General features: G+C 31.8%; 1 protein-coding gene across 3 annotated transcripts in view; it reads left to right on the forward strand.

Annotated features, from left to right (window-relative positions):
* LOC129988833 (corticotropin-releasing factor receptor 1-like) overlaps positions 1-26,108 on the forward strand; it is a 241,572-nt gene that overhangs the window by 149,589 nt on the left and 65,875 nt on the right. For all 3 annotated transcript variants that reach the window (XM_056097107.1, XM_056097106.1, XM_056097108.1), the window contains exon 2: positions 20,588-20,728. In XM_056097107.1, coding sequence (XP_055953082.1) covers positions 20,588-20,728 — 141 coding nt within the window. The remainder of the gene's footprint in view (positions 1-20,587; positions 20,729-26,108) is intronic.

The raw sequence follows: 26,108 nt of genomic DNA on the forward strand, positions 1-26,108 counted from the left end.
GTTACTCTTAATTCTGTTACTACTTAATCATGTTACTCTTAATTCTGTTACTACTTAATCATGTTACTCTTAATTCTGTTACTACTTAATCATGTTACTCTTAATTCTGTTACTACTTAATCATGTTACTCTTAATTCTGTTACTACTTAATCATGTTACTCTTAATTCTGTTACTACTTAATCATGTTACTCTTAATTCTGTTACTACTTAATCATGTTACTCTTAATTCTGTTACTTACTTACTTACTTACTTAATCATGTTTTGTGAATTTTGAGAAAATTTTGCATTTCGTTTGCCATATAGTTAAAATAGAATAAACCGAAAGAAAATTAGAATTGGTTAATTTTGAAGAAATACATATATATACGTGACAAAACTTCTATTTTTTATAATGCGTATGCATTGATTATTGCTTTTAAAAAGCAGGAAAACAACAATCATGCATTTCAGTTCTTTTTTTCATGCAGTTCAGTTCCATTTTGAACTTACCACCATCACTTGGACAGAAAATAGTACATTCCGCTTTTTTTTCTTTCGAATTGAAGTTCAAATTGTGACGCAATAAGCATGATGAGAAAAGGAAGAAAAATAATATACGCAAATACGTTTCTTGCTATTGTTAATCATATCTCCTGAAATAATCCCTGTTCAGGGCGAGATATTTATAAAAGAACAAGATATTATTATAGAACCGCCTTCGGGATGTAAACAGCAAAATATTTCCACGAGCGCAGCTGGCACTTGAAATGCGCCTCATCCTTCAAAGAATTGCATAATTATTGTTACTTTCTATGGTTATCTCTCTTTCAGTGTTAGTTTCCGGTAGCAAGACTATAGAATGTTATCTGATTATTCGCTCTTTTGTAGGAAACGGTTTAAGTATCTTTCTTCCGAGCTGCAACTTAGTAATAATTGGTGGATTTAACAATATCTCAACTGCCAAAAGATGAGTAATCCATTGGTAATTAATTACTCGTTCTTTAAATCGATTGAAAGGATTACTTCAAAACTGATTTAACGTACCTAGTGAATTTCTTTTCTGAATTGTGAATGGTTTTCTTAAATCGGCGCGACTAATAAAAAAAAATATATTTTTTTCATTTCATGATGAGCTCTAATAAATGCAATTTTTGCGACGAGAAATTTCAATAAGAAACCGAGGATGGCTTACAGAATAAAGAAAATTAAAAACAAACAAACATTGTAGCTATTTAATTTTTAAAAAATAAAGAGTAAAACACTATGGAAGATAATAATTTCAAGGGAAGTTTAGAGATCAACTTAGTAAAATGATTGAATTTCATCATTTATGTTCCGATGAAAGTGAAAAAAAAATAGTTATATAAAATTAAAGAAACCTCGAACTTCTAGACCTGAACATCGTAGCATAAACGTTTTTGACTTGCTTCGTTTATCTTTATTTTATTTTTAATCTTAATTTTATAGATGCAATAAAAGGCACATAAAATATATATTTGCTACTGGTGCAAAGTGCGTGAGCATAAGTACAGTAGCCTTAACTCGTTGATGAACAGTAGGCTCTCGGACGCCAAGCTCATGAAAATGATACGGCAGATCGCCTTACGACGTGAATGGCTTAATCCGTTCTGTCATGTCACATAATTTTATAATTATGCGTTGTGATGCTACGCCTATAAGCAATATATGAAATTTAGTATGTCTCATCAGGCACTGCAACCAAGGTTGTACTATCCATCAACGTGTTAAACAATGAAAAATTTTATTGTGAAATAATCTTTTAAATGTTTTTAAAAATTTATTAAAATTAAGGAAACGAGTAATAAGTTTATAAAACTAGCATAACTGAAAAGCTAATTTATTGAAGTTTAAAGTGGTTTCTGTGCATTGATATTGTCGAAGTTATAAGAAATTAGTGGAAGAAAAATGTAAAAGTTCCTTTAATTTTTAATTAAAAATCTAACTAAAATGTGCGATGATAATTTGAGCAAATGTTGAAAACATTTGTTAATTTAAAGCTACATTGTTGTTGGCGCATGCGCTCTCCCAACCGGTCATGTGATCATGAGTGTAAACAAGGGGAGACGCCGACAGGATTTCGGCAATAACGGACGTGGGTAATCACTGTGCTAAAGTATGAATCGAAACCCACAATAACAAAATTTACTGTCATTTATATTAATGTTTTGTGTTGTCTTGTGTGATGTCAATAAATAATTTAGAAAAAGGCAACACTGGTCCGTCGTTATTTTATCAAATGGAATCTGGATTTTAAGCCAGACCAATTGTTATCTTCAGTTTAAGAAGTTGTTCCTGGCGCATGTGCTGTCTGGTTATGATAATTGAAAACGGAATTGGAACAATCAAGCAATTTCAAAGCAACGTAGCCGTAATCTGCTAATCTTATTCATCACTCTGTCATTTGACTAACTATAAAATGACTGTTAATTATGTTCAATTATGTGTATGATGTTAATTCTTTTACCGGGAGAGAAAAGTGTAATAGGAGCTTGGGCATTGATAATCCAACTTAGTCATCTGATTTTTGTCGGAACTTGCCTCACTTATTATGAATAACCAATGTGTAGTTATATAATAGGATATTAATTTAAGAAATGAAATAAAACATATTTCGAACTAATTTTCAAACAAAAGCATTTCTACATTTCATCAGAATTTATTTAATGATTAATTTATCTTAATTTCTGTCAGAATCAAGGACGCGGTGGCCTGTTGGCAAAAACTACCATTTCTCAGCTCAGGTTCAGAAACCGATTCCGCCGAAACCTCCATGTAACGAGCATAGTACATATTAAATCCTTTTAGGACCAAATGCTCTAATGGAGGGAAAGAGAGAGAGAGAGAGAGAGATGTTGTCTGCGTCATCTGACTACGGTTTGAATTAAGGGATCCATCGCAGATTGTGTTTATATTGCTTTGAAATGGTGCCTACATTTAAAGAAACAAGGCCCAACGGAATCATACGACTTGTTGAAGCTCATTTTAGATACATCATTCTATCTGGGAAATACTTAAAATGTCTTATTTACCAGAAATATGATATAAAAAGCAGAAGAAAAAAACAACTAGATTTTCTTTAGATGTTTATTGAATAACCTCATTTTTATTCCTTCGATTAAAATGAATATTTAAAAATATTAGTCAAGAAGCTTTGGAAAAATCCGTTGCGATATAACAGATGAATTCAGCTATAAAAAAAATAGAAATCTGGTATCTCAAATTTCAAATTATCATGCGAGAACATTATTTAAGTCACGAGGTATCAATCCGACAGAAAAACGTCGTGTTCTCACATGACTCATATTCCGCAATTACCGACATTTAGAAAAGCGATGATATTTGACCATCGCAAAATCAATCGAGTTCTAAATTTTTTTTTTCTCGAGGCTAGATGCTTTTTTCGTGAAAAGGCAGTTTAAACCGGTTTTAAACAATCACGTGATTATCAGATTAAGCATATATCGATATTTTGAAAAGTGATCTCTCTGTCTGAAAATCATTTCATCTCCAAAACTTTTTTGCCAGCTAGAAAAAATGAAAATAAAAAAAAAGTTATATATGCATATATAATATATATATAAACTTTCGATATCTTCTTTCGCTATTTTGCATTCATTTATATTTTCTTCTCTGCGCTTCTTCGAACCTGCGCTTTATTGGCTAGACATGACAATCGGGTACATGGCGGATATTCACGCCAAGTTGTAACTCTTTATTGGCGATAAGTCACCAAATGTGGCAACATTTTATCCTTTTCTAATAACCCTAAAAGCGTAAAACTGATGTCTCAAAAGCGATAAATCGCCAATTTTCTGCCCGTGTATTTTGAAGCTTCAAAAATCCCAAACCAAAACAACATTAAGTTCTGACATGATAATAAAAAAAGATAAATATATGTCTTTCTTTTGCACAACAACAAAGAACAAGCATGTGGAATTAGAATTTGAAGTATTATAATGACAGTTTGATAAAAAAAAAATGAATAAATTTTTTTGCAGTATATTGTTTTTTTTACACGTATAAATCAGACTTTTCATATAATTTTAACATACAAAAACTAGCATCGTATTTGTAGCAGATCTACAGGGTAAATTTTAAAAACTGTTCTTCTCTATATTTAGTAGGTTAGAAAAATAAAGAATGTGGGCATCCTTAAAGATATATCTGCTGCCTATCTAGCTTTTGAAATGTCTTGTAAAAAAGATTTCAGAGATTTGATCTTTACGGATTATTTACTCCCGTAAGAATTTTTCCCGGCATCAGTCCACGTAAGAAACCTTTTATGTACCTCTCTCAACATGAAACAAATTCATTATTGATTAAGTCCTATTTCGTTACGGAATCGCGAACCATAACAGCCACCGTCTTTGAGTATCGGATCTAAAAAGGCAATTTTTGTATCGGTCAACAGCCAAGTCAAGGCAATAACTGTCACTATCTACAAAGCTGCAATATATTACTAAAGTGTTTACCCAACAAGCGAGATAACCCATTGAGAAGAAAAATGTTCGATTATCTACTGCAAACCCCGACCGTTTAATGTTAGTTTAGTGTTGTTATATATAGGACTTGTATTCCAGCCATCCACGCAGATAAGAAGATATCTCTGACATATAAAATGAGATGGGCTAATGGATATGCGATGACCACAACAATGTTTATCCTGTAGAAATCTACTAGATTGATTGTCTAATAGATTAAAAAATTTACAAGGTCGATAAAAATATTCACAAGCTAAAAAGCGGTATAAACTGAATTATTGAAGTGGATAAGTTGATGTTAACGGAATAGCGTTCGTTAATTTTTTTGGTGGAATACGTTAAAGCATATCCTAAAAAATCTGAATAATATCCGTGCTAAATTATTATTATGTAAACTAGCGGTATTGCCTCCCCAAACCTTTCTTGCATACTCTCTAATAAAGGTGTTACTCCAGAGAACACATTCAATGGCATTGGTGTACGATAGTTACGAAATAGTAACTTTTTTAGCATTTGTACTTAATCTATTGTGTCATCCTTGGTGAATTATTTAGTGATTAATTCCTGGCATGCGGTTAATAGCATTCGAAAATCGAATCTGTATTTTAGATATTATTATGCCGGCGTCCTGGCATAAGGTTAGCGCGTCTTCCACATGATCTGGTCATCCCGGGTTGGAGTCCCGGTTCAAGCATGATTGTTCTTCTTCGGTATTCTATCTGTGAGGTGTGTGAATGTTCGCCCCTGTAAAAAGAGGTTGTGCAAGCGAATGTGACGCATGAAGTAGCTAAGTCGTACTCTTGGTACTAATTAGCGCTCACTAGAGACGCTCACTCGGCTTAAGTCGCCGACAGATCTGTCAGCGGGCTTGTGAAGTGCCATAAGTAACAACAACAACAGATATTATTATTAAATTTAATATATTTAACTCATTACGTTTTTGAGTTATCGAATTTATATGTTTTTGAAAGTACAAATCGACAGACGGTCAACCCCTCATTCGATTTGGCTCAAAATTTGGCAGTTATCTACACAATAGATGTTAAATATATGCACCGAATTTTATCCATTTAGATTTCTTAGTTTTGTTATTTTTGTGTTAAATGATATTCAAACAGCCGGACAGACAGACTTTCATTCGCCGAATATTTCTCAAAATTTGATAGAAATCTACACATTTAGAGTAAGGACCATATACTAAATTTCATCCGCCTAGCTCAAAGCGTTTTTGAGTTATCTTTGTCACAGTCAAACATTTTCCAAAAATGTAATTATCGAGCACATGAAGATTTAAAACGTAAAGATTCGTGAAATGTCGAGTTCGAAATTTTTGACGATTACTATATTTTCTTTTTATTTATATCAAGAATTTCAGGATAACAATAAATACTAGCATTTATAATGCAAACCAAAATTAGAAATAAATATTAAGTTAATAGCCAAAGAATCAAAAAGAAAGATTAACTGAATCCGGCCCGAAGACTTTCTCAAGGGTCACCCTCAGGCAAGGATTCAAACCAGGGAATTTTTCAGTGAGAGGTCTGACTTTCGTCCAACAAACTGACCCCTCGTGACCCGAAAATCCTAGAAAATTGAGGTTTTAGAGATAAATTAGTATCACAAGATTAAAACAAGTAAAAACACTAGCAAAAAACAATCCAAATAATACCACAGCAAATCAAACCACAAAATACATGAAAATAGAACCAAAAAAGTAATATAAACACAAGGCAAAATACTTACAAATTGAAAGTACAATTCTGAAGAAAACTACTTGAAGTTAAAACGTGCTATTGTAGATGCATTTCGTTAACCTAAACTAAAATTTAATTTTTCCACGTTTACAGCTATATCCGCCTCCCACGTTTCGTCATAATGCATCGTCATCAAACTTGAAGCGCCATCTATTGAATTAAAACTCAAAGCTAACAAACCGGAGGAAGTCAGAAATTAAACAGACCCTCTCTTATCAAAACTTCTATATTGCAAAAGTTTTTGGGAAATTCGTTAATAGTTAAATTTTTAATGAGATTGTTTGTTGCTAAGATAAAGGAGCTTTTATTATTGCAAATTTTGTTAATCCTGTTAAATTGTGAAAATATCAAATTTTTGAAAATTTTAGAGTTTAAATTAGAATGGAGAATTTAAATTAGACCATTCTAATTTTCAAAAATTTGATATTTTCACAATTTAACAGGATTAACAAAATTTGCAATAATAAAAGCTCCTTTATCTTAGCAACAAACAATCTCATTAAAAATTTAACTATTAACGAATTTCCCAAAAACTTTTGCAATATAGAAGTTTTGATAAGAGAGGGTCTGTTTAATTTCTGACTTCCTCCGGTTTGTTAGCTTTGAGTTTTAATTCAATAGATGGCGCTTCAAGTTTGATGACGATGCATTATGACGAAACGTGGGAGGCGGATATAGCTGTAAACGTGGAAAAATTAAATTTTAGTTTAGGTTAACGAAATGCATCTACAATAGCACGTTTTAACTTCAAGTAGTTTTCTTCAGAATTGTACTTTCAATTTGTAAGTATTTTGCCTTGTGTTTATATTACTTTTTTGGTTCTATTTTCATGTATTTTGTGGTTTGATTTGCTGTGGTATTATTTGGATTGTTTTTTGCTAGTGTTTTTACTTGTTTTAATCTTGTGATACTAATTTATCTCTAAAACCTCAATTTTCTGGGATTTTCGGGTCACGAGGGGTCAGTTTGTTGGACGAAAGTCAGACCCCTCACAGAAAAAATCCCTGGTTTGAATCCTTGCCTGAGGGCGACCCTTGAGAAAGTCTTCGGGCCGGATTCAGTTAATCTTTCTTTCTGATTCTTTGGCTATTAACTTAATATTTATTTCTAATTTTGGTTAAGTTCATTTGTGTTATAGTTGTAGCAGCATTAGCGCTCTCTAAATTCAATGTATATTTTATATTTTATTATATAGATTTAGAAAAATTATATAGGTGTTTTTGCACATTGTTTATTTATGGATTGATAGTTTCTTATTTATAATTCAAAGTCATTTATAATAATTATATCACTCAAATTTCCTAAACTCAGACTCAGAAGTCATAACTCAAGAAACAGAAAAATAAACCTTTATTTTTGAAAGAAAAAAAAACTAAAAATATGTTAATTAAAACTATTTCTGTTTATTTAATTTGAATAATTTTCAGACCCCTAACCATCTGCATATGAATTGACTGAATTGATAACCACGCTGTTAGGTTGTTGTTTTCGGAAGACAAATTACTACGTACAAGCTATACGAAAATTTGAAGTCTATTATTATCTCAGAATTGGATAGCTATTTTGCTTTAATACTTTAATAAATAAATATTCTAAAAGTACACTGCCAATATACTAAAATTCATCCGTCTTCTCTCTCCTTGTTATTTTTTAAACATTCGAAATCAATTTTGTTTGTTTGAATCTACCTTCTATTAATTGATTGATCATGTTTCATTGCCATTGACTTTTATTGGAATGAATCTTTTTTTACACACGCAACCGAAAACTTTGTTCTTTCTTTCTGCACATCTTCCTATTCCAAATGACAATTCAAAAACTCTTTTATTTTCTTTAACATCAATGTTCAGAATTCGCGATTACCTTCAATAGAATTTCTGCATTTTGTTTGAACTATTTTCAAATTATGGTTGAACGATTTTTTGCTTTTATTTTTCAGTTAAATGCCTCATGAAACCCATAATATGATAACTTAATAGCTAAATTTAATTGGTTATTTTAAATTAATGCATTAATTGCGATGCTATAAAAACCAAAACGAACAAAGAAAGAAAAGAAAATATAGCCCTTATTGGTATTTATCTATGAATTATTTCTTGCTGGAAATGTAAAAACTCTCAATATATTACCTGTCAGCTTAGATCGATAGTATAATCAATCGTATTGGTATACAGTGGTGGCCAAAATTGTTGGAACCTTTTGAAAAAAGTTCAGTTTGGAAACTCATTATAGCAATAGTATTTGCAGTTATATATCTTTTTCAACATAATTTAACCAACAATGAATTGCATTTTCAAATTTTGCTGGCTCAGGTGTCGTCCTCGTCTTCTGATCGCGATTCAAAATCACGATGTCAGTCCCAAAATAGTCCTAGCTCTGCTTTAAAATGGTACTTTAATATAATTAAACTTAATTAAACCCATGCTATATGAGAAAGATCCGAAACTACGATTTTAATGTGCACGAGGTATCCTTATACAATAGTTCTATAAAGAAATTAGTTTTAAAACCTTTGGTTTCCGATTTTACGGACAAATACCTATCATTATCACAATTCCGACATAAAGAAGAGGACGTATTTAAAAAAGAATAAAATGGAAATTTATAAAAAAGGCATATAGAAATATATTAGAAAAAAAAACCTTTATATAAAACCCTTACATTCCATAAAGTCGTTTCGTTTGTTTCAGTTACCAGGTAAGTAAGTGTAAACCTTTAAGTATATTTATTCAAAATAATTTTTTGGTTATTTGCATATTTTTATTACATTATTAAATTCTTCAAGTGCGATTAATTTTAATATTTAATTGGACTGGAATCTGACAATGCAACGTTTCATTCTATTTTATTTTATGTTAAACATTTCCACGAAATAATTTTCATTGAAATAAAAAGAAAGAAGAAATGTACCGTTGTCTCATAAACAAACCCTAAAAATTGTCTTGTTGTAACGTTAAAACGAATTTAAAACGTGTTTCGTGTGCACGAATTAATCTCTAATTTGCAAATGAAAGGCCCGTCACTCTAGGGGAGAATATGCATGCATTATTTGAAATTTAAATGCATTTCTCATGAATATTTAGTGTAGAAACGCTACGCCGAAATTCGAAATGCCAACTAACGGAAAATCTTATTTATCAAACACTTTAAAGAGCGCAGAATTTTAATTATTCAAACAGAGAAGGCAGATGAGTCTCATTTACTGTCAGATGCGGGCATTAATGGATGTTTTACCGGTACATATGGATGATAGGTTCACGATTAACTTTCTGGTAAATAAATGTCTGACAATAACTGCTCATTAGAAGCAGTAAGTGACAGATAAATGCCTTCTGGCGCGATTAGTCATTTAATGTTAATAGCGTGATCGTCATTTGGTAAGATATTTGAAATGGAATCTATGAAACTTTTAGGCCTTTATTTAAAATATGGATTTCATACTTCTGGGGATTTATAAATTTTTTTGGATATTTAAATTGGATAGTTATGTCATCAATGGAACATGTCGTTTAGTCAAGAAACGAGAGCTTTGAAATGAAATTGCGAATTTGATTTCCGGGATTTAAAAAAAGTTATTAATTAAGAAAATAAGTGAAATGTATCGTTCATTTTTTGACAAAAATAGGATAGGTTAAGGGAAAAAAATAGAATGACATGCAATGCGACTAAAATTTCTTTATACTCAAACATGTTTTATTTCCCTATTAGATACTAAGTTTTTTAAAATGAAATTGTGATATTTTATAGAAAATAATCGAAAAAGGAATGCTTTTGAACGCCTTTTGTACTTTGATACAATAGCTTAATTATTTTATATTATGATTATTGTTCGCTTCAGGATTCCGAAATTAGGACTTTTAGACACTGGCACTTCGCTAAGGGGTGGTGAGCAAAAAGCTGAAGGGTTATTAAGTCTCCTACTCTGCGAATAATTTGCTGCTAAATGTAAACATCTCCTCCTTTCAACTTTCTTTTCACCCCCCCCCATTTGTTGAAATGAATTCTTTCTGGCGCATGCGCAAAAGCGCGGGTGGTACTTAGAATTCAAAAAGGAACAGTATGTTATCATTTGATATAATTTTAAGATTTTCTTATTTCATATTGCTTCAAAGTTTTTATTATTTTTTAGGTATTAAATTCTCTAAACTGTAGAAAATAATGCCTTTTTGTGTTCTGATAGAAGAAAGTGAAGTGTCAGTAGCGCTGCATGAAGGTGTTGTCGAAGTTGATGTATTCAAAAATGAATACTCACTTTTAAGCAATTGAGTGACATACTTTTGAGACGACTTTTGTCCAATAAAAATCAACAAAATGAATTTACATTAAAAAGAATATTTATAATCTTCCATTCCTAGTTTGATGTACTTTTGGGGGCCCTTCCACCGGAGGGCACCTCGGAAGTGAGGATGAGAAGCCTCCGGTATGTTGGTTGGTTCTCGCCACCCTGTTGGCCGGGGTCGACTACTTCCTATAGGTGACGGGATGTGTTTCACACGGGAAGGATTGTACCGTGGCAGGTAATAACCCTTAGGACTAAACCTTAGCTCCCGCCGATGTTGTCGCTGCGGTCCAGACATTCAAATTTAATCCGAATGCTTTTAATAAGCTGGATAGAGCAGCCTATGTGGTCACTTTTCGGTTCTAAAATGCGTATATTTCCTGAACATTGGACTTATTCCCTATTGGTCAACAAACCCTATATTTTAGATGAATTCTCGTAGATAGAACTATTTTTAAAGAGATTTAAAATGTTAATGATGCAAAAGTCGGTTCAAAATGGCTGTGAAATAGGTTTTGTACTTATCAGAAGAATAAACGAGATAATGATAGATAATTTTATTACGAGCAGGATAAAGTGGGGGAATTAGCTAGAGTTATATTATGGCTTCAGTCAGTGAACATTATGACATCTCTCTTTTAATTTAATGTCATGTTTGAAATGAATTTTTTAACAGGTCAATGATGCATTCATCCGTTACGTACACTACATTGGCAAAGGGGAAGATTAATTATAATTCACTGAGTCCATTTTTAATTCTTAACTTCATAAAGAGAATAATTGTAGCGCGCATACTATTGCTAAAAGAATGTATTTGTCTTCTTCAAAACTTCTACTGTGAAAATTAACGCACATGCAGCTGGATCTTTAATGCATAGCTTCATAAATAAGAAAAAGATCCAAAAGCATTGATTTTTTTTTTTTTTTTAGTGAGGTTAAAAAAATTTTAAGTTGTTTTGAATCCCTTAATTGTTTAATTCAAAAATGGTAACAAATACATATCAAATTTTGTTTCAGTTTTTTCTGATTAATTTTCCATTTTTGAGCTGCATGAAGGCCATTTTCGAAAGGCTTTTGGAATTCCTGATGGCAACTAGGAGGCAAGGACAATCAATAAATGCCCTCCTCCTCCTTTTCCACACCAGGATATTTTTATCCGTGACGAATCCACGTCTCGCATACATGTTGGGTTTTTAGTAGTGTGAGGTATTGAACTTGAGGTTCTCTGATTCCAATGCCGAGTTCTTGCAAATAAATCATCATCATCGCATTTCTGTAAAAATCGGGTTAGATAAATGATCAGAAAACATTAAAATTATCTTTAAAAACACTGCAATCAGAGTTTAGATTTTTAAGATTGTCTTACTGAAACAAATAAATTTAATGGAAATTACGGGTTGGAGTTGAAATTGCTTTTAATTGCAGCAAAAGAAAAACTTAAAAGGAACAGGAATAAGATTTGACCAACGCCCTATTTTTCTCTCGCAACGATAAGAAAAACATAGGTAAAGATATTGACAGTTTAGGGTGAAGAAAAAAAAAGATAAAGAATATACTAAAAATAGACAGGAAGGGTGTCATAAGAAAGAAACCAGAAAATTCCAAACGCTGCTAATGTTAAAATAACCTGAAGAGAAAAAGAAAGATAACTTACAATGATTCATGTCATAACGTTGGATAAAAATAAAAGCGAATGACAACCAGACACCGAAAAAAAGTTATCGTCCATATTTTCTGGAGCGTTAAACACTCTGTAACATATTTTCACAAGCAATGACAGGAAAATGGAAAAAATGGAGAAAGTGAGAGAGAATAGGTTGAAAAAAATGTATCTTATTCTTATAAAAGATACTATGCTTTAAAACTTTATCATCATCATTATCTACCCATTGCCATCATTATCTCAATGATCACGGCAATTTGAGTTAATTAGTTGTGATAATAATTTGCGATTATTCTTTTAAATTCTTGGCTGATGATTAAATTTTATGATCATTATTTTTTTTCTAGTTTGAAAATAAAGCCAATATTATTTTTATTTCTTATATTATTTTAAAATTTTAATTATTCGTATTATTATTTTATAATTTTTAAATACGTAAAAAAGTGTTTTCCTCACAACTAAATTATCTGTACTTGGTGTTACGTAAGCATGTTGTCCCGCCTCTCACTTGTAACGCCCTCTAGCGGTATATGTTATAAACCATCAGTCTTTGTAACATCATCGACGAAGCAGCACGCCGAAAGGCAAGGCTCAAACAAACTCCCGAAGCGGAGAATCAATAAAATCTTTAAAATACAAAAAAGGTCCGTCATCATTATCGAACCTCATCACTTGGGACAGATGTTAATGATGGAAATAATGATGAATGGATGATTCGAATGATGGAAAATTTACCAATTTCAAATTATTGTATTTTTTTATTTTTTATTATTATTATTATTATTATTTTTTTTTTTGAAAATTACAGAACTGCAAATGCAATTTTCCTCAAGAACTCTTTTTATAGATATGATAATTTCTCAATAATCTACGATCTGAAAAATAATTTCATAATCACTCAAACTCTAACTATACTATAACTTTAATCTCTGTCTTGAGCGGGGCTATTATTTTTCTCACGGAACCAAACCATTGGGCCAGCAAATCCTTTTCTAAAACTATACAAGTTTAAAATACTTTCTCACTCTCTCTGTTTTCTTGCCTTCCTATTCGGTATGCTGCACTATGCTCACCAGAGTTTGGACAAAGGATCTGGACAATGTATTAAGAGAAATTTCCTGAAATTATGAAGAATAAAAGTTGATACAGAACTTCAAAGCCTCTTTCTCTAAATCATATTTTATATGCATATAGATAAAAATAAAATATTGATGGCTAAATTAGTTATATTATTAATTAGTAATATTATTATGGTATGTTATTTAATCAGTGTTCTAGATCTTGAATTTTTCAGAGTTATTAATTAAATGCAGTTGACAGAAACAATATATAGGGTTGAGGATGTAAATCAGTATATATGAAAAATAATGTAGTAAGCTCAGTTCAGCATTTAGGAAAATAAAACAGTTGTATTGTAACATAATAAAAATAAAACAAATTTTTGTATATTAAAAATTTTACATAAATGTAGGACTCGGGAATCATTACTATTTTAGAATCACGCACATTTAACTACATTTAGGACGGACAATTACATTAACATAAAGGAAATGGACATTAAACAGATTTCGTCGAATACGTCGCAGGATTAATTCACATGTTAATATCGCAGTCATTGCATGGCAATATTCGTCGTTTCGTCAGCTGCATTCATCGTCTCACAGCTCTCGTCCAGACCTAAGTCGCGTCTTTCGTTCAGAGACCCGTCAAATTTTTGTATATTAAAAATTTTACATAAATGTAGGACTCGGGAATCATTACTATTTTAGAATCACGCACATTTAATTACATTTAGGACGGACAATTACATTAATATAAAGGAAATGGACATTAAACAGATTTCGTCGAATACGTCGCAGGATTAATTCACATGTTAATATCGCAGTCATTGCATGGCAATATTCGTCGTTTCGTCAGCTGCATTCATCGTCTCACAGCTCTCGTCCAGACCTAAGTCGCGTCTTTCGTTCAGAGACCCGTCAAATTTTTGTATATTAAAAATTTTACATAAATGTAGGACTCGGGAATCATTACTATTTTAGAATCACGCAAATTTAATTACATTTAGGACGGACAATTACATTAATATAAAGGAAATGGACATTAAACAGATTTCGTCGAATACGTCGCAGGATTAATTCACATGTTAATATCGCAGTCATTGCATGGCAATATTCGTCGTTTCGTCAGCTGCATTCATCGTCTCACAGCTCTCGTCCAGACCTAAGTCGCGTCTTTCGTTCAGAGACCCGTCAAATTTTTGTATATTAAAAATTTTACATAAATGTAGGACTCGGGAATCATTACTATTTTAGAATCACGCACATTTAATTACATTTAGGACGGACAATTACATTAATATAAAGGAAATGGACATTAAACAGATTTCGTCGAATACGTCGCAGGATTAATTCACATGTTAATATCGCAGTCATTGCATGGCAATATTCGTCGTTTCGTCAGCTGCATTCATCGTCTCACAGCTCTCGTCCAGACCTACGTCGCGTCTTTCGTTCAGAAACCCGTCTGATCTGTACTCCGTCTAACAAGCATCAACACTTGTTGGCCAGCAGATGGCGCTCGTCATCAGGCGTTCGTCACTAAATAGATTACATGATCAATACAATGTAAATACAGCAGATGAACATTTTGATTCTATAAAACTTACATAACACATAGTTAAAAATGGAAGAAAAATATCAATAAATCACTTCAAAATAGAAATATATAAAAGAATACAAGCAATATTTCAAACACTTACGAACTGCACTCATATTAGCGGTTATAAAATTGAAAAAAAGAAAAAAAAGAAAAAAAAAAAAAAACCTCGCTATCACTCATTGACCCCTAGACAATTTAAATTTAAAATTTAAATGTTTAACATTTTGTTAAGAAATTTTTTCGATTATTTTCTAATTAACGGCATTCTTAAATATGGATGGAGTAAATTACTTGCTGATTTAAATCAAATTGATTTTTCAACTGTTTATAATAATTATTTTACCTAATTTTATAAATGAATTAATTTTCGTCCTTTATAATAAGCATCATTTTTGTTTTATTACAAATAAAACTAATGATTGACTAAAATAAATATCACTAGATTCGTTTTCTTAGATTTATATTATGAGCAAATTCTTTCTCTATAAAATACTAATGAGTGAAAAAATAAAATTAATGATTGACTAAAATAAATATCACTAGATCCATTTTCTCTGATTTATATTATGAGCAAATTCTTTCTCTATAAAATACTAATGATTGAAAAAATAAAATTAATGATTGACTAAAATAAATATCACTAGATCCGTTTTCTCTGATTTATATTATGAGCAAATTCTTTCTCTATAAAATAACTAATGATTGAAAAAATAAAATTAATGATTGACTAAAATAAATATCACTAGATCCGTTTTCTCTTATTTATATTATGAGCAAATTCTTTCTCTATAAAATGAATTTTGTCTAGCATTATATAAAACTTTTTGACTTTATATTTATCTTTATAATACCATCATATAGCAGTTCAAAAAAAAAAAGTAATGGATATAACGAACTATTCACATATTACAAACATTTCTAGCCATCTACTTTATTCAAATAGAAAATCGAAGTATTTTATAGTTAACCAAAAAACTTTTTAAAGCTAAATCAATTTTCTCTTTTATCTTCTTGGAATTCTTTCTAAATTGTAAAAACTTACGAAATTTAAAATCGATTTTTGTATTTCCTTGGCTAAAGTAAGTAACTATAAATTTAATAAAAAAGCTTTGGCCCTTTTCCAAAAATTTCCGACCGATACTTAAGTCAGTCTTATTCCATTACCTTGTCAGAAAAAAAAAGTTTTTATTGATTGCTAATGGTTCTTAGAAAGTATTACAAAGTAGCATTTAAATTCGAAATTTAAAAACTCTATTAAGAATAGAAAATTACGTTCTTGTGAAGAATTATTTGTTCTGTTTAAAGCGAGGAGGGATAATATGTATTTATGTCGTTATGGTTATTAATAAAATATTCCTGTTATTTATGTATTAATACAGATGAAATCTTTGTTATTAGTTGAAAACCTTTCAAAAAATTTTAAACGATGAACCAACTGGTACGAAAAATGCATTAAAAACGTAGTTTCTGTAAAGCAAAAGAATTTAATATTTTGGAACAAAATAAAGAAAATAAGGTGCCGAGACATGTGTATAGTTGTGTATAGTTGGAAAGTCAGAGGCCGTGGTGGCCTGGTGGTAAGGTCTCGGCTTCGGAACCGGAGGGTTTCAGGTTCGAGACCCGATTCCACCGAAGTACCGTCTTGTAAGGGGATCTTTTACACGTTAAATCCGTCTTGACCAAACGACCTCCCGCTGGTGTGGTGTGGAGAGGGGGGTGCCATCTCAGGTGTCGTCCTCGTCATCTGACCGCGGTTCAAAATTACGAGGTCCTTCCCAAAATAGCCCTAGTGTTGCTTCAAATGGGACGTTAATATAACTAAACTAAACTAAACTTGGAAATTCTAAGAAGGTATGTTGTTATTGTTGTTTCTAATGGCGCTTGTTATCATCACTATCAAAAATGAAAAGAAGTTTTTCTAGATTTTCGTTAGTGAGAAAAAAAATTTGAAGGAGAGATATTCGTTTTAACATTTACATTAATTATATAACTGAGTTCTACGAAACAAAATTAATAGCAAACTTTCATAGCATTGTCCATTGAACTTTTTTGAACTAAATAAAGATTCTAAATATATCCCATTGAAAATGCTGGAAAGTACGTAGATAATGATTGGAAATGGTGGACTACGCTTAACATGGCTGCCGTGAAAAACTATAGACTATCTAAATAAGTGTTATCGAGTTTAATTTCTCGTTATTAGTTTTTCCTCGTGTGTCCACTTATAAAATGACCATTTGCACAGTAAAATGTTAGATTCTTTGTGAGAATAACGATTTAACTAGTAATATGCATAATAAAAAAATAGCCTTGACCGTCCTTGGAAAATTATATTTTTAAAAAAATGATAGAATCTTTGAAACTAAATCTTTCTGAAAATTTGTTAAATGAGAATATCTTACTCATTGCAAAAGATACGAATTCTGTTCTTGTAGGCTTTGGCGGCTGCTGTGGCCTGGTGGTAATGTCCCGGCTTCGGGAACGGAGGGTTTCAGATTTGAGACCTGACTCCACCGAAGAACCGTCATGCAAGCAAGCCGGTTCGGTGTACATTAAATCCGTCGGTGCCAAACATCCTCACGCTGGTGTGGTGAGGAAGTTAGGACAGGGGTGACGGCTCAGCTGTCGTCTTCGTCATCTGAACATGGTTTAAAATTCAGAGGTCTATTGCAAAATAGTCTTAGTGTTGCTTTAAAACGGGGCATTAATATAACTGAACTGTAGGCTGTGTCATAGATAGATGTTATTGTCAATAATAATCCATGATCTTCTCGAATAAAGCATTATTTTACAAGAAATTTTCAAAGTTTATGTTATCCTTATGCAATCTTTACTGCCATTTTTTAAAAAAAACTCTTCCGGTTTTGTATAAAAATATCTCGAGTAGCGACAAATAACAAATGCCTTGTCGTTGCGTTATTAGAGTGCTTATAAGGAATTTAGACAGTTTATGAATAGGACGATAGTTTTTCTGATAAAAAGATTTCTAAAATAAAATATATCAAACTCACGTTATTATTTTTTTCTTTTTATTCGCGAAAGGTTTTAATAAAATACTATTTATATATAAATTATCAAATAGCAAATTTAAATTTATTTTACTCTCTGCATAAATACTTCTATTTCGACCACAAGTCAGTATCATAAAGACCGAGTCAATCATCAGATACATTTCTATGGACTCTTCCACAATACGCTACAGCTGATTGGCGGCTTCTTTTTAGAAGTAAATTGAGTCACCATTTCACCTAGGGCGCTCTCTGTCTCACCTTTCAAGCTTCTACCTTCGTCCCACTCAAGCATTTCAGAAGGGTACGAAGCAATCCATTAAAGTTTAATAGAGTTAGGAGTTCCACTGTAAGCACTATCCTAACCTGCCATATTAATTATGCATATTACTCCACCTAGACTTCATTTCACGCTACGCTACCATATCTATGTGTGTATCTAATTAAGTACTCAATATCCATTGCTTTAATATGAGTACTCCGCGAAACTGGAAAGAAAGTGAAAGAAACAATTGGAATTTTTAATTTCACTGCTTTTATTTAACTATCATTTATGAATGAAAGTTCAATAGTATTTATTCAGTAGTATTAAACATTCTAGTTTCCGAGTCTGATATGTCTTTATTCATCTGACGACAGTTTCAGATAGCTTATTTTGAAGATGCACCTTATAATAGAAATAACAATAAATTATGAACCATGTTGTGTCAAAACGATGACATAATAATTTTAACGAAAGAAAAATAGAATTATGGAAATTGTGGTTATCGAAAGATTGTCAAATAAAGCCATAATAAATGGAATAATCTACCATTTACTTTTGTTCAGCCACAAAAGATTTTAAAATATCTATACTGACTATTCAAATTCTATGCATTTCGCATACTGGCAATTTTCGCGCTCCGAAAAGCATCACAATGTTTCCTTTCTATTTAGTTTCCTATAGCTTTAAAGTAATGACGTACCTAGGCAAAAAATAAATAAATGAAAAAAAATTTTGTACTTCTAAGCTAAATTTATTTCAGATATCTCATCAAATTGCAATGAATTTTAGCAGTTTGAGCCTGGGAATGGATAATATATAGTTTCTAACAAATTCTATTAGAGCATATTAATATTAATATTATCTTTTTCTATTGGAAAACTTTTTTAGGTATGCATTCACTAGAAAATGCTTCCCATTACTATACGTATACAAATATAGCAGGAGTTAAAACAAAACTAAGTCTTAATCAATGACTAAAAAAAACGATATAAATATGTGGAATATTTGATAGCTCTAGATCCAACAAATACAAATACGACAAATTTATAATATTATAAATGCTTCCCTGTGATATTAATTCCATGGTGAGGAAGGAATTTTACAAATCACTCTAACGGTGACTGAATGGCTTTGGCGATAAAAATGGATGTTCGAGAAAATACTGGAATTCGATAATATCTTGATTAGGACCGAAGATACGATATTCTTCTAGGAAATTCTTTGCCCTATCACGGAAGCTTTAAAATGGCTGGAGACAGAGTTAAAGCGTGTTCATCTCCAGCGACTGTTCTACTGTTGACATCGTTTAAGAAAAAGTTGGCGCTTATGTTATTGATTTCTGCAAATGTAGTTTTGGTTCGCCTTGTCTCGGTACCTATCTACTATTTGGTACACCTCGTTTTGTTACCTATGTTTTATGTTTTTGTGTAGAATAGAGTGTCATTATTTCTTATTGCGATTCTTGGACTTTTCACTGTATACTTACTGGACGGATTTTATGTCACAATATATGCTGGAAAATAAAAAAACTAACTAAGAGTAAATTAAAGATTTAAAAAAAACTATTTATGTGCCATGTTTGGTAGCTTTAACGATGTGCCTGTAGAGAATTTAAAACGATTTTTGCATCATGCTTATTTCATGCTGCATCAAAGAAATTATAAATAATATCTAATATGTAAATAATATTATGTTGAAATATTTCTGTAAGGTAAAAATTAAAAAAAAGTTTCTAACCTCTAATCCTAAACGTCGTCACGTGATAACATTTTAGGATTGATTCGTCTGTCTTTATATTATTAAAAAAATATTATTAATTATAGGAAAGATAACATGCATACAACGAATTGTTTTAAATACTGTCGACATACGCTTTAATATAATGGCAGTTACTAAAACAATGGAATAATATTAAAATATTTTTAAAATCTATTAAAATTAGGGATAAACAGGGTGAAAATTAAATTATTATCACTGAAATGTTTTTTAATTTTAAAAAGATGTAAGAATAGCTTTGATGATGTTATACATATATTTTTGGTTTAATATGCAAACATGCTTATTACGGTCTAAACATAATATAAAATATTTCTCTTAATGTTGGGGTTTTGACAAAGAAAACTGGAGAACATTTCTACATTTCAAATTGATGTCTGCTTTCGATCGATCGAAATATAAAAATATCCTTGTCACGCCAAGATAATAATAAATCTAGTTGCTCCACATGAGACTAAACATGGGGAGTGTAAGAATAAAAGATCCAGAAATGATTGGAGAAGACGAAATAGCTACTCTGTGATAATGAATCTTTAATAATCTAATAGTGTTACAACTATTATAGCAACTGTAAAAATTGCACTCCTATAAGAAAGAATTAAACGTATTTAGTTATATTATTTATTTAACTAACTTTTTATTGAAAATTATGAAATATATTTGTATTTTTCTTATTCATTTTAATCGTTCTCTCCAGGTGAGGCCTTCTGCGAGCCAGTGTGGGATTCAGTCCTCTGCTGGCCTGCAGTACCAGCTGGAGAGACAGCCTGGCGGTCGTGCTGGTACGTCCTGCAGTACATTCCATCCTTAGATGTCAAAAGCGTTGTGCTTCCCCCAGGTAAAAGAATTTTTTTTAATAAATATTTTTTATATGAGTTCATGAATTTGAATTTTTTTGAAACTCTAGATAAAAGAATACAATGCCAACAATTAAATTGACAGATAATATATTTGCATTTGTTGCAGTAGTCTTCAAGTACTTCAGATTCTTAGAAATCCTTACTTAAAATACTTGCAATTAAAAAGTGGTAAAAAATGATTATTTAACAAAATTTAGATCGTTTATGATTTTGTATCGTATGTTTCCATTTTTAATCTGTCTTTTCACGAAAGATTATACAGGTAGACTTTATAATTATACGTTATTTGCTTTATAATTGATGTTAATTTAATGATTTGCTTAACTTCAGATAATATTTTCATATCTTTATTCCAGCATGCTTTTATAAGATTTTATTTAAAGTAATTGTATTTAAATGTCAGCATATTTTTTTATTTTATATTTGGAAACCATATATGTTATTTGCATCAATAAGCGAACAATTGTAAAAGTTTTCACAGTCACTATTTCTTCACATTCATATTTTTTGTAAAAGATTCAACTCTGTAAATTGTTCTCCTTCATGTGCGTAAGAGTAAGGCTATATAAAAATTAATTGATAAATCATAATAACTAATAATAAACTTGAATAAGCCGACTAAAGTGAATACATATTAAAAATTTCAATAAATGAAAAAAAATGTAACGTGAAATTATGAATTGTTTATGTTTGATTATATAAATAAATCTGTTACTTTGGCATACGATGAGCAATTTGGAATATAATCCTAATTTTTGCTACCTTAAGATTTATATACAAAGCATGATTTAAGATTATAAACAAGATCCATTTCATAAGAAATTTTGCAATAAAACAACAAACAAATTATGAATAAAGCTAAAATATCTCCGATTGTCCCCAACCAATTTACCGAAAGCTAACTACATTCCATCTCTTGCCAAACAAAGAAGTAAATCGCCAAGGCACACAGAAAAGCGCCAACTACCGACTAAACATTCCGCACGATCTGTCCAAGAGAATAATCCCATTTGAATTCACGTTCGGGTGGCTTTCGTACAGGAATCGAGCAAGATTGTCAAAGCTCATCAATTATAGGAATTTTAATAAATTTCAATTGAAAATGCCTTGCCTAATAAATATGAAATGATCGGTTCAATCCGTTTTAGTGATGGAAATTTCTGGCACAATTAGATTTCTGTAGTTAGAGATGGCTTAGAGAGAAGAGAATGTGGCTTAGAGAATCATCAGCCTCCTCTAAAAGTTGAGTTTTGTTTATACTAGAGAGTAAAAATAAAAAAGTTATTTTTCATCATACAAATATGAAATTATACACTCATGTCCATAAGTTAAGGATAATTCAGTCACGCGGAAATAGACCTCTAAAATACATATATCACCCGTAAAATGACTACACATATCTTCAAAAATCATATGCAAATTTCAGGAAGCAACCAGATGACACCGATAGTTCGTCACAATGACGAGAGTGTAAGAAAGTGATGTATAAAGAATACAGGCAAAGAAATAAAATTGTTCGCAAGCGCTTTATAAGCCTTTAAGTGCAATAACCGCATAATTATGACACAAAGGACGCATTTGTATGATTTTTTACTTGGTAGAATTATCGACCGCCTGGAATGTGGTCGTACCCAGCTGGAAGTATCCGAGGGACTTGGAATCGCCCAGAGTGTCATCTCCAGGTTTTGACAAAGATTCCAAGATGATAGTAACATGAGTAGACATCACAGCACAGGTCGCATCGAGTTACAACGCCGAATGAGGGCCGGTATTTGGCAGTTACTGCCAAAATAAACAGACGGAGGAGAGCCTCAGACCTGTCTTGTCAGTTCTCTTCAGCCACAGTTTCAAGGCAGACCGTGTACAGACGCTTAGGGCAGATTGGTATATATGATCGTAGGCCTGTCAGATAAGTTCCACTTACTGTCGACTGTGGTTAGCCTGGAGTAGAGAGCAGGAATAGGGGACACCGCAACAGTGGGCTTGTGTGATGTTTTCCGACGAGTTCAGGTTTAGCTTGCAGTCTGATTCTAGCCGGACTTTCACATGGAGAGCGCCAACTAAACGTTACCACCAAATAAACATCATTGAATGACACCGTTACGGTGGTGCAGGATTGCTCGTTTAGGGAGGAATTATTTTGGGTTCCAGACAGACCAAATCTATCGGGAGGTCATTCTGAAACAACATGCACGTTTGTTTCGGAGCGCCATGGGCGCAATATTCGTATTTATGGATTACAACGCCCGTCCTCACCGTACAAACATCGTAAACGAATGCCTTCGATCGGAGGATATCACCCGTATGGACTGGCCAGCATTCTCACTGGATATGAATCCAGTAGAGAATGTGTGGGACATGCTTGGCCGATGAGTTTCAGCCAGTCAACCACCTCCTACATGTTTACCGGAACTTCGGAGAGCATTGCTTGATGAGTGACGTAATATTCCCCAAGATCAGATCGATAATTTGATACTTGTACGGACTGTATTACATTGTCTGGGAGACATACTATGTATTAACCATCATACCAACCATGTAATACTGGTTTTTGTGAATAGTTTTTTGTAATTTGCTCCAGGGAGTAAAAAATAGCAATTTTTATTAATGATATCAAACATATAGCATCTTCTTTGCTCTTTACCTTTTCATTAAAAAATGGGCTTTACAAATAAGTCACATTTGTTTTGCACATTTGTATATAGTCATTAAAAGAAATACATATACAAATATCAGGACCATGACGTTTGAGATGTTATGGCTCCTTAAATGAGTAGGATCAGCCCACGTAGTGCAAGGTTACATAGAAAGAAAGAAGAAAATCACATTTCCTGGTATCCTCTGGAAGAAATTATATTTATTTTCAAAATAATAACAAGAATCAATCAAGATGCTTTACATGAAATAGAATGATTGGAAAATTAAAAGAAGAGCATAGTTTTACGAGTGTTGCAGAAAATTTTAGAATTGTCTGAAATGTTGTTTCACAAGCTCTGAAATGTGCCAAAGAGCAGGTACAGTTGTGAGAAAGTTTGTTGGTGGTTAACAGTTGTAGAAAGGTTTACTCCCATTTCATTCCTTCTAAAAGGATGGAATTGAAGTTGCTGTTAGGGTTGCTGTTAGTAAAACTGATATCGTATTTTTCAAATGATTAAAGGAAACTACGAGAACCCCTTAACAGGAGATAAAATGTTTGAAAAACCGGAGGAAGTTCTTAGTTTCAGGAATGTACAGTTTGAAATTGACAAAAGTATTGTTTCACGAACTCTAAAGACATTTTGAAGCGCAGATACCACTATTAGAAAGGTTGCTGACGGACGGCCAAGTTAAACTAAGGGAAAACATACCAAATATATCGTCGTTCTTGCAAAAAAGCGATTGTTGCCAGGCAATGAACAGTATTCTTTAGCACTTGCGAATGGTAACCAGGCAGCAGGTCCCAGTTCATCCCCTGGTCCGACAGAGTTTTACTAGATGACTACACAAAGAACCTTATTCGTTCAGCATCTTTAACGCTGCATACCATTGACAACCGGCCACCAGGTATCGTTTATAATGATGCAACAAAAACAAAGACTGGGCATCTTTTTAATTATGTTATATCCTCTTTATGATAGATCGAGTTGTTTTAGTCTCACAAACGATTCTTGACGACATTTGATACATAGTATTATCGAGACATGTTTTATCTCAATAAATCAGAGGGAAAAAAACTGCTAAGACATTTCTGGTATATTTATAAGGGGAGACGTAATGATGAATGAAAGAACAGAACCCCACATCTTCAATAAAAGTTCAAATCGTTACTATGATAAAGTTATCCTTCTCCTACGTATGTCTGGTCGAAGTTATATATACCCAGTGTTTATGGTCGATAAAGCAGGGAGCTTCTGGAAAAAGAAGATAACTGTTGTATATCTTGACCAGGGTTCTCTTTTGATGCCCCTAAATACGTTGGAAATGTTTTGGGGAGACTTCGAACGACGTCATCGTATTCTCCGGAGACCAACAAATAATTGACAGGGATGCTCATTGGGAATTGGACACTCATATCTCAAAAATTACTGGATAATATTATTTTGAATAAGAACAAGAAGCATTAAGCAGTTACTGGTATTAGCTGAGGCCATATATCTCAATAAGGGGTATCTGTTTGTTGTCCTCCTACATGTCCATACATTTTTTATCACCACTATTCTTCGAATGAAGCCTTTTTCCGTTTCGTTCCTTAATGTCTTTACTATTTCAATTTTTGTTATACTCTTTAAATACTACATTATGGCTTTGTAGTATGAATTTCATGCCTTTCAGATTATATTTCACAGAATTACATGAAAATAAGAAAAGTTGTTTAAGTTTTACGCTCTAACATATTTCTGATATGCTGATTCAATTTAGTTATATGGTGTAAAACTTCATTTAGGACGATGGGAAAGTTGATTATATAAGTATCCTTATAAATTTTATATCAATACTGAATCGAACAATATTAAAATATTAAAATGGGTAGCAATCAAAGAGTGAAGACACAGTGAAATATAAAAAAAAACAAAGAAACTGAAGAAACTGAACAAATATGAAATATAAGTAATGACATTTATGATGCTACCAAGTCAAAAGGCAAACCATAAAATTAATATATTTATACAAAATTAACCACTATCATCTTATAAATTTCAAATAGCAAAATACTAGATAAAAGTGAAGACATATTGTCCTATTATAACTATTATATTATAACTATTTTTGAAATAGTTATTTCATATTATATGCAAGTGACTGCTTTTCTTAAAATGTAATAATATACATCAAGACGGTTTTTAGTTTTCTTTAAAAAAGTATTTTCCCTTTTAGATGTAAGATATTATGTTATAATAACCATTCTACGTTTTATCTCATCAAAAAAGAAATGATATAAGGATGTTGCAGACAAAGGCACTCATTTTAATAACTTTAATAATCTTCATCTGAAGCCAAAAAACATGCATTTAAATGAAATTGATTTCACCTAGGTTGCCATTTCGAAATGACGGATATTTATGCAAGATTTATCATGCATTTATTTATAGCACATTTAATCGCAAAACTGTTTGCTTAATTAATTTAACGGGTTGCATGCAATCAATTGTAGAAAGTGATCTACATCTTCCTGTCGTACACACGGTTTTTCTCTTCTTCTTGATGCAGAATGTAATTAGTTCTTTGAAATTACTTTATATGACATTGGACACAATAATCTGAAGAATGATTTTTACTAAATAAGAAAAAAATCTTTTAAACGAACAACTTGAAAGGTAGGAAACGAAAAGTACCACGAATATGAAATAAAACGATAAATTAATTTTTTTAAAAATAGTA

Source organism: Argiope bruennichi, chromosome 10, assembly GCF_947563725.1.
Source record: "Argiope bruennichi chromosome 10, qqArgBrue1.1, whole genome shotgun sequence".
Lineage (NCBI taxonomy): Eukaryota > Metazoa > Arthropoda > Arachnida > Araneae > Araneidae > Argiope > Argiope bruennichi.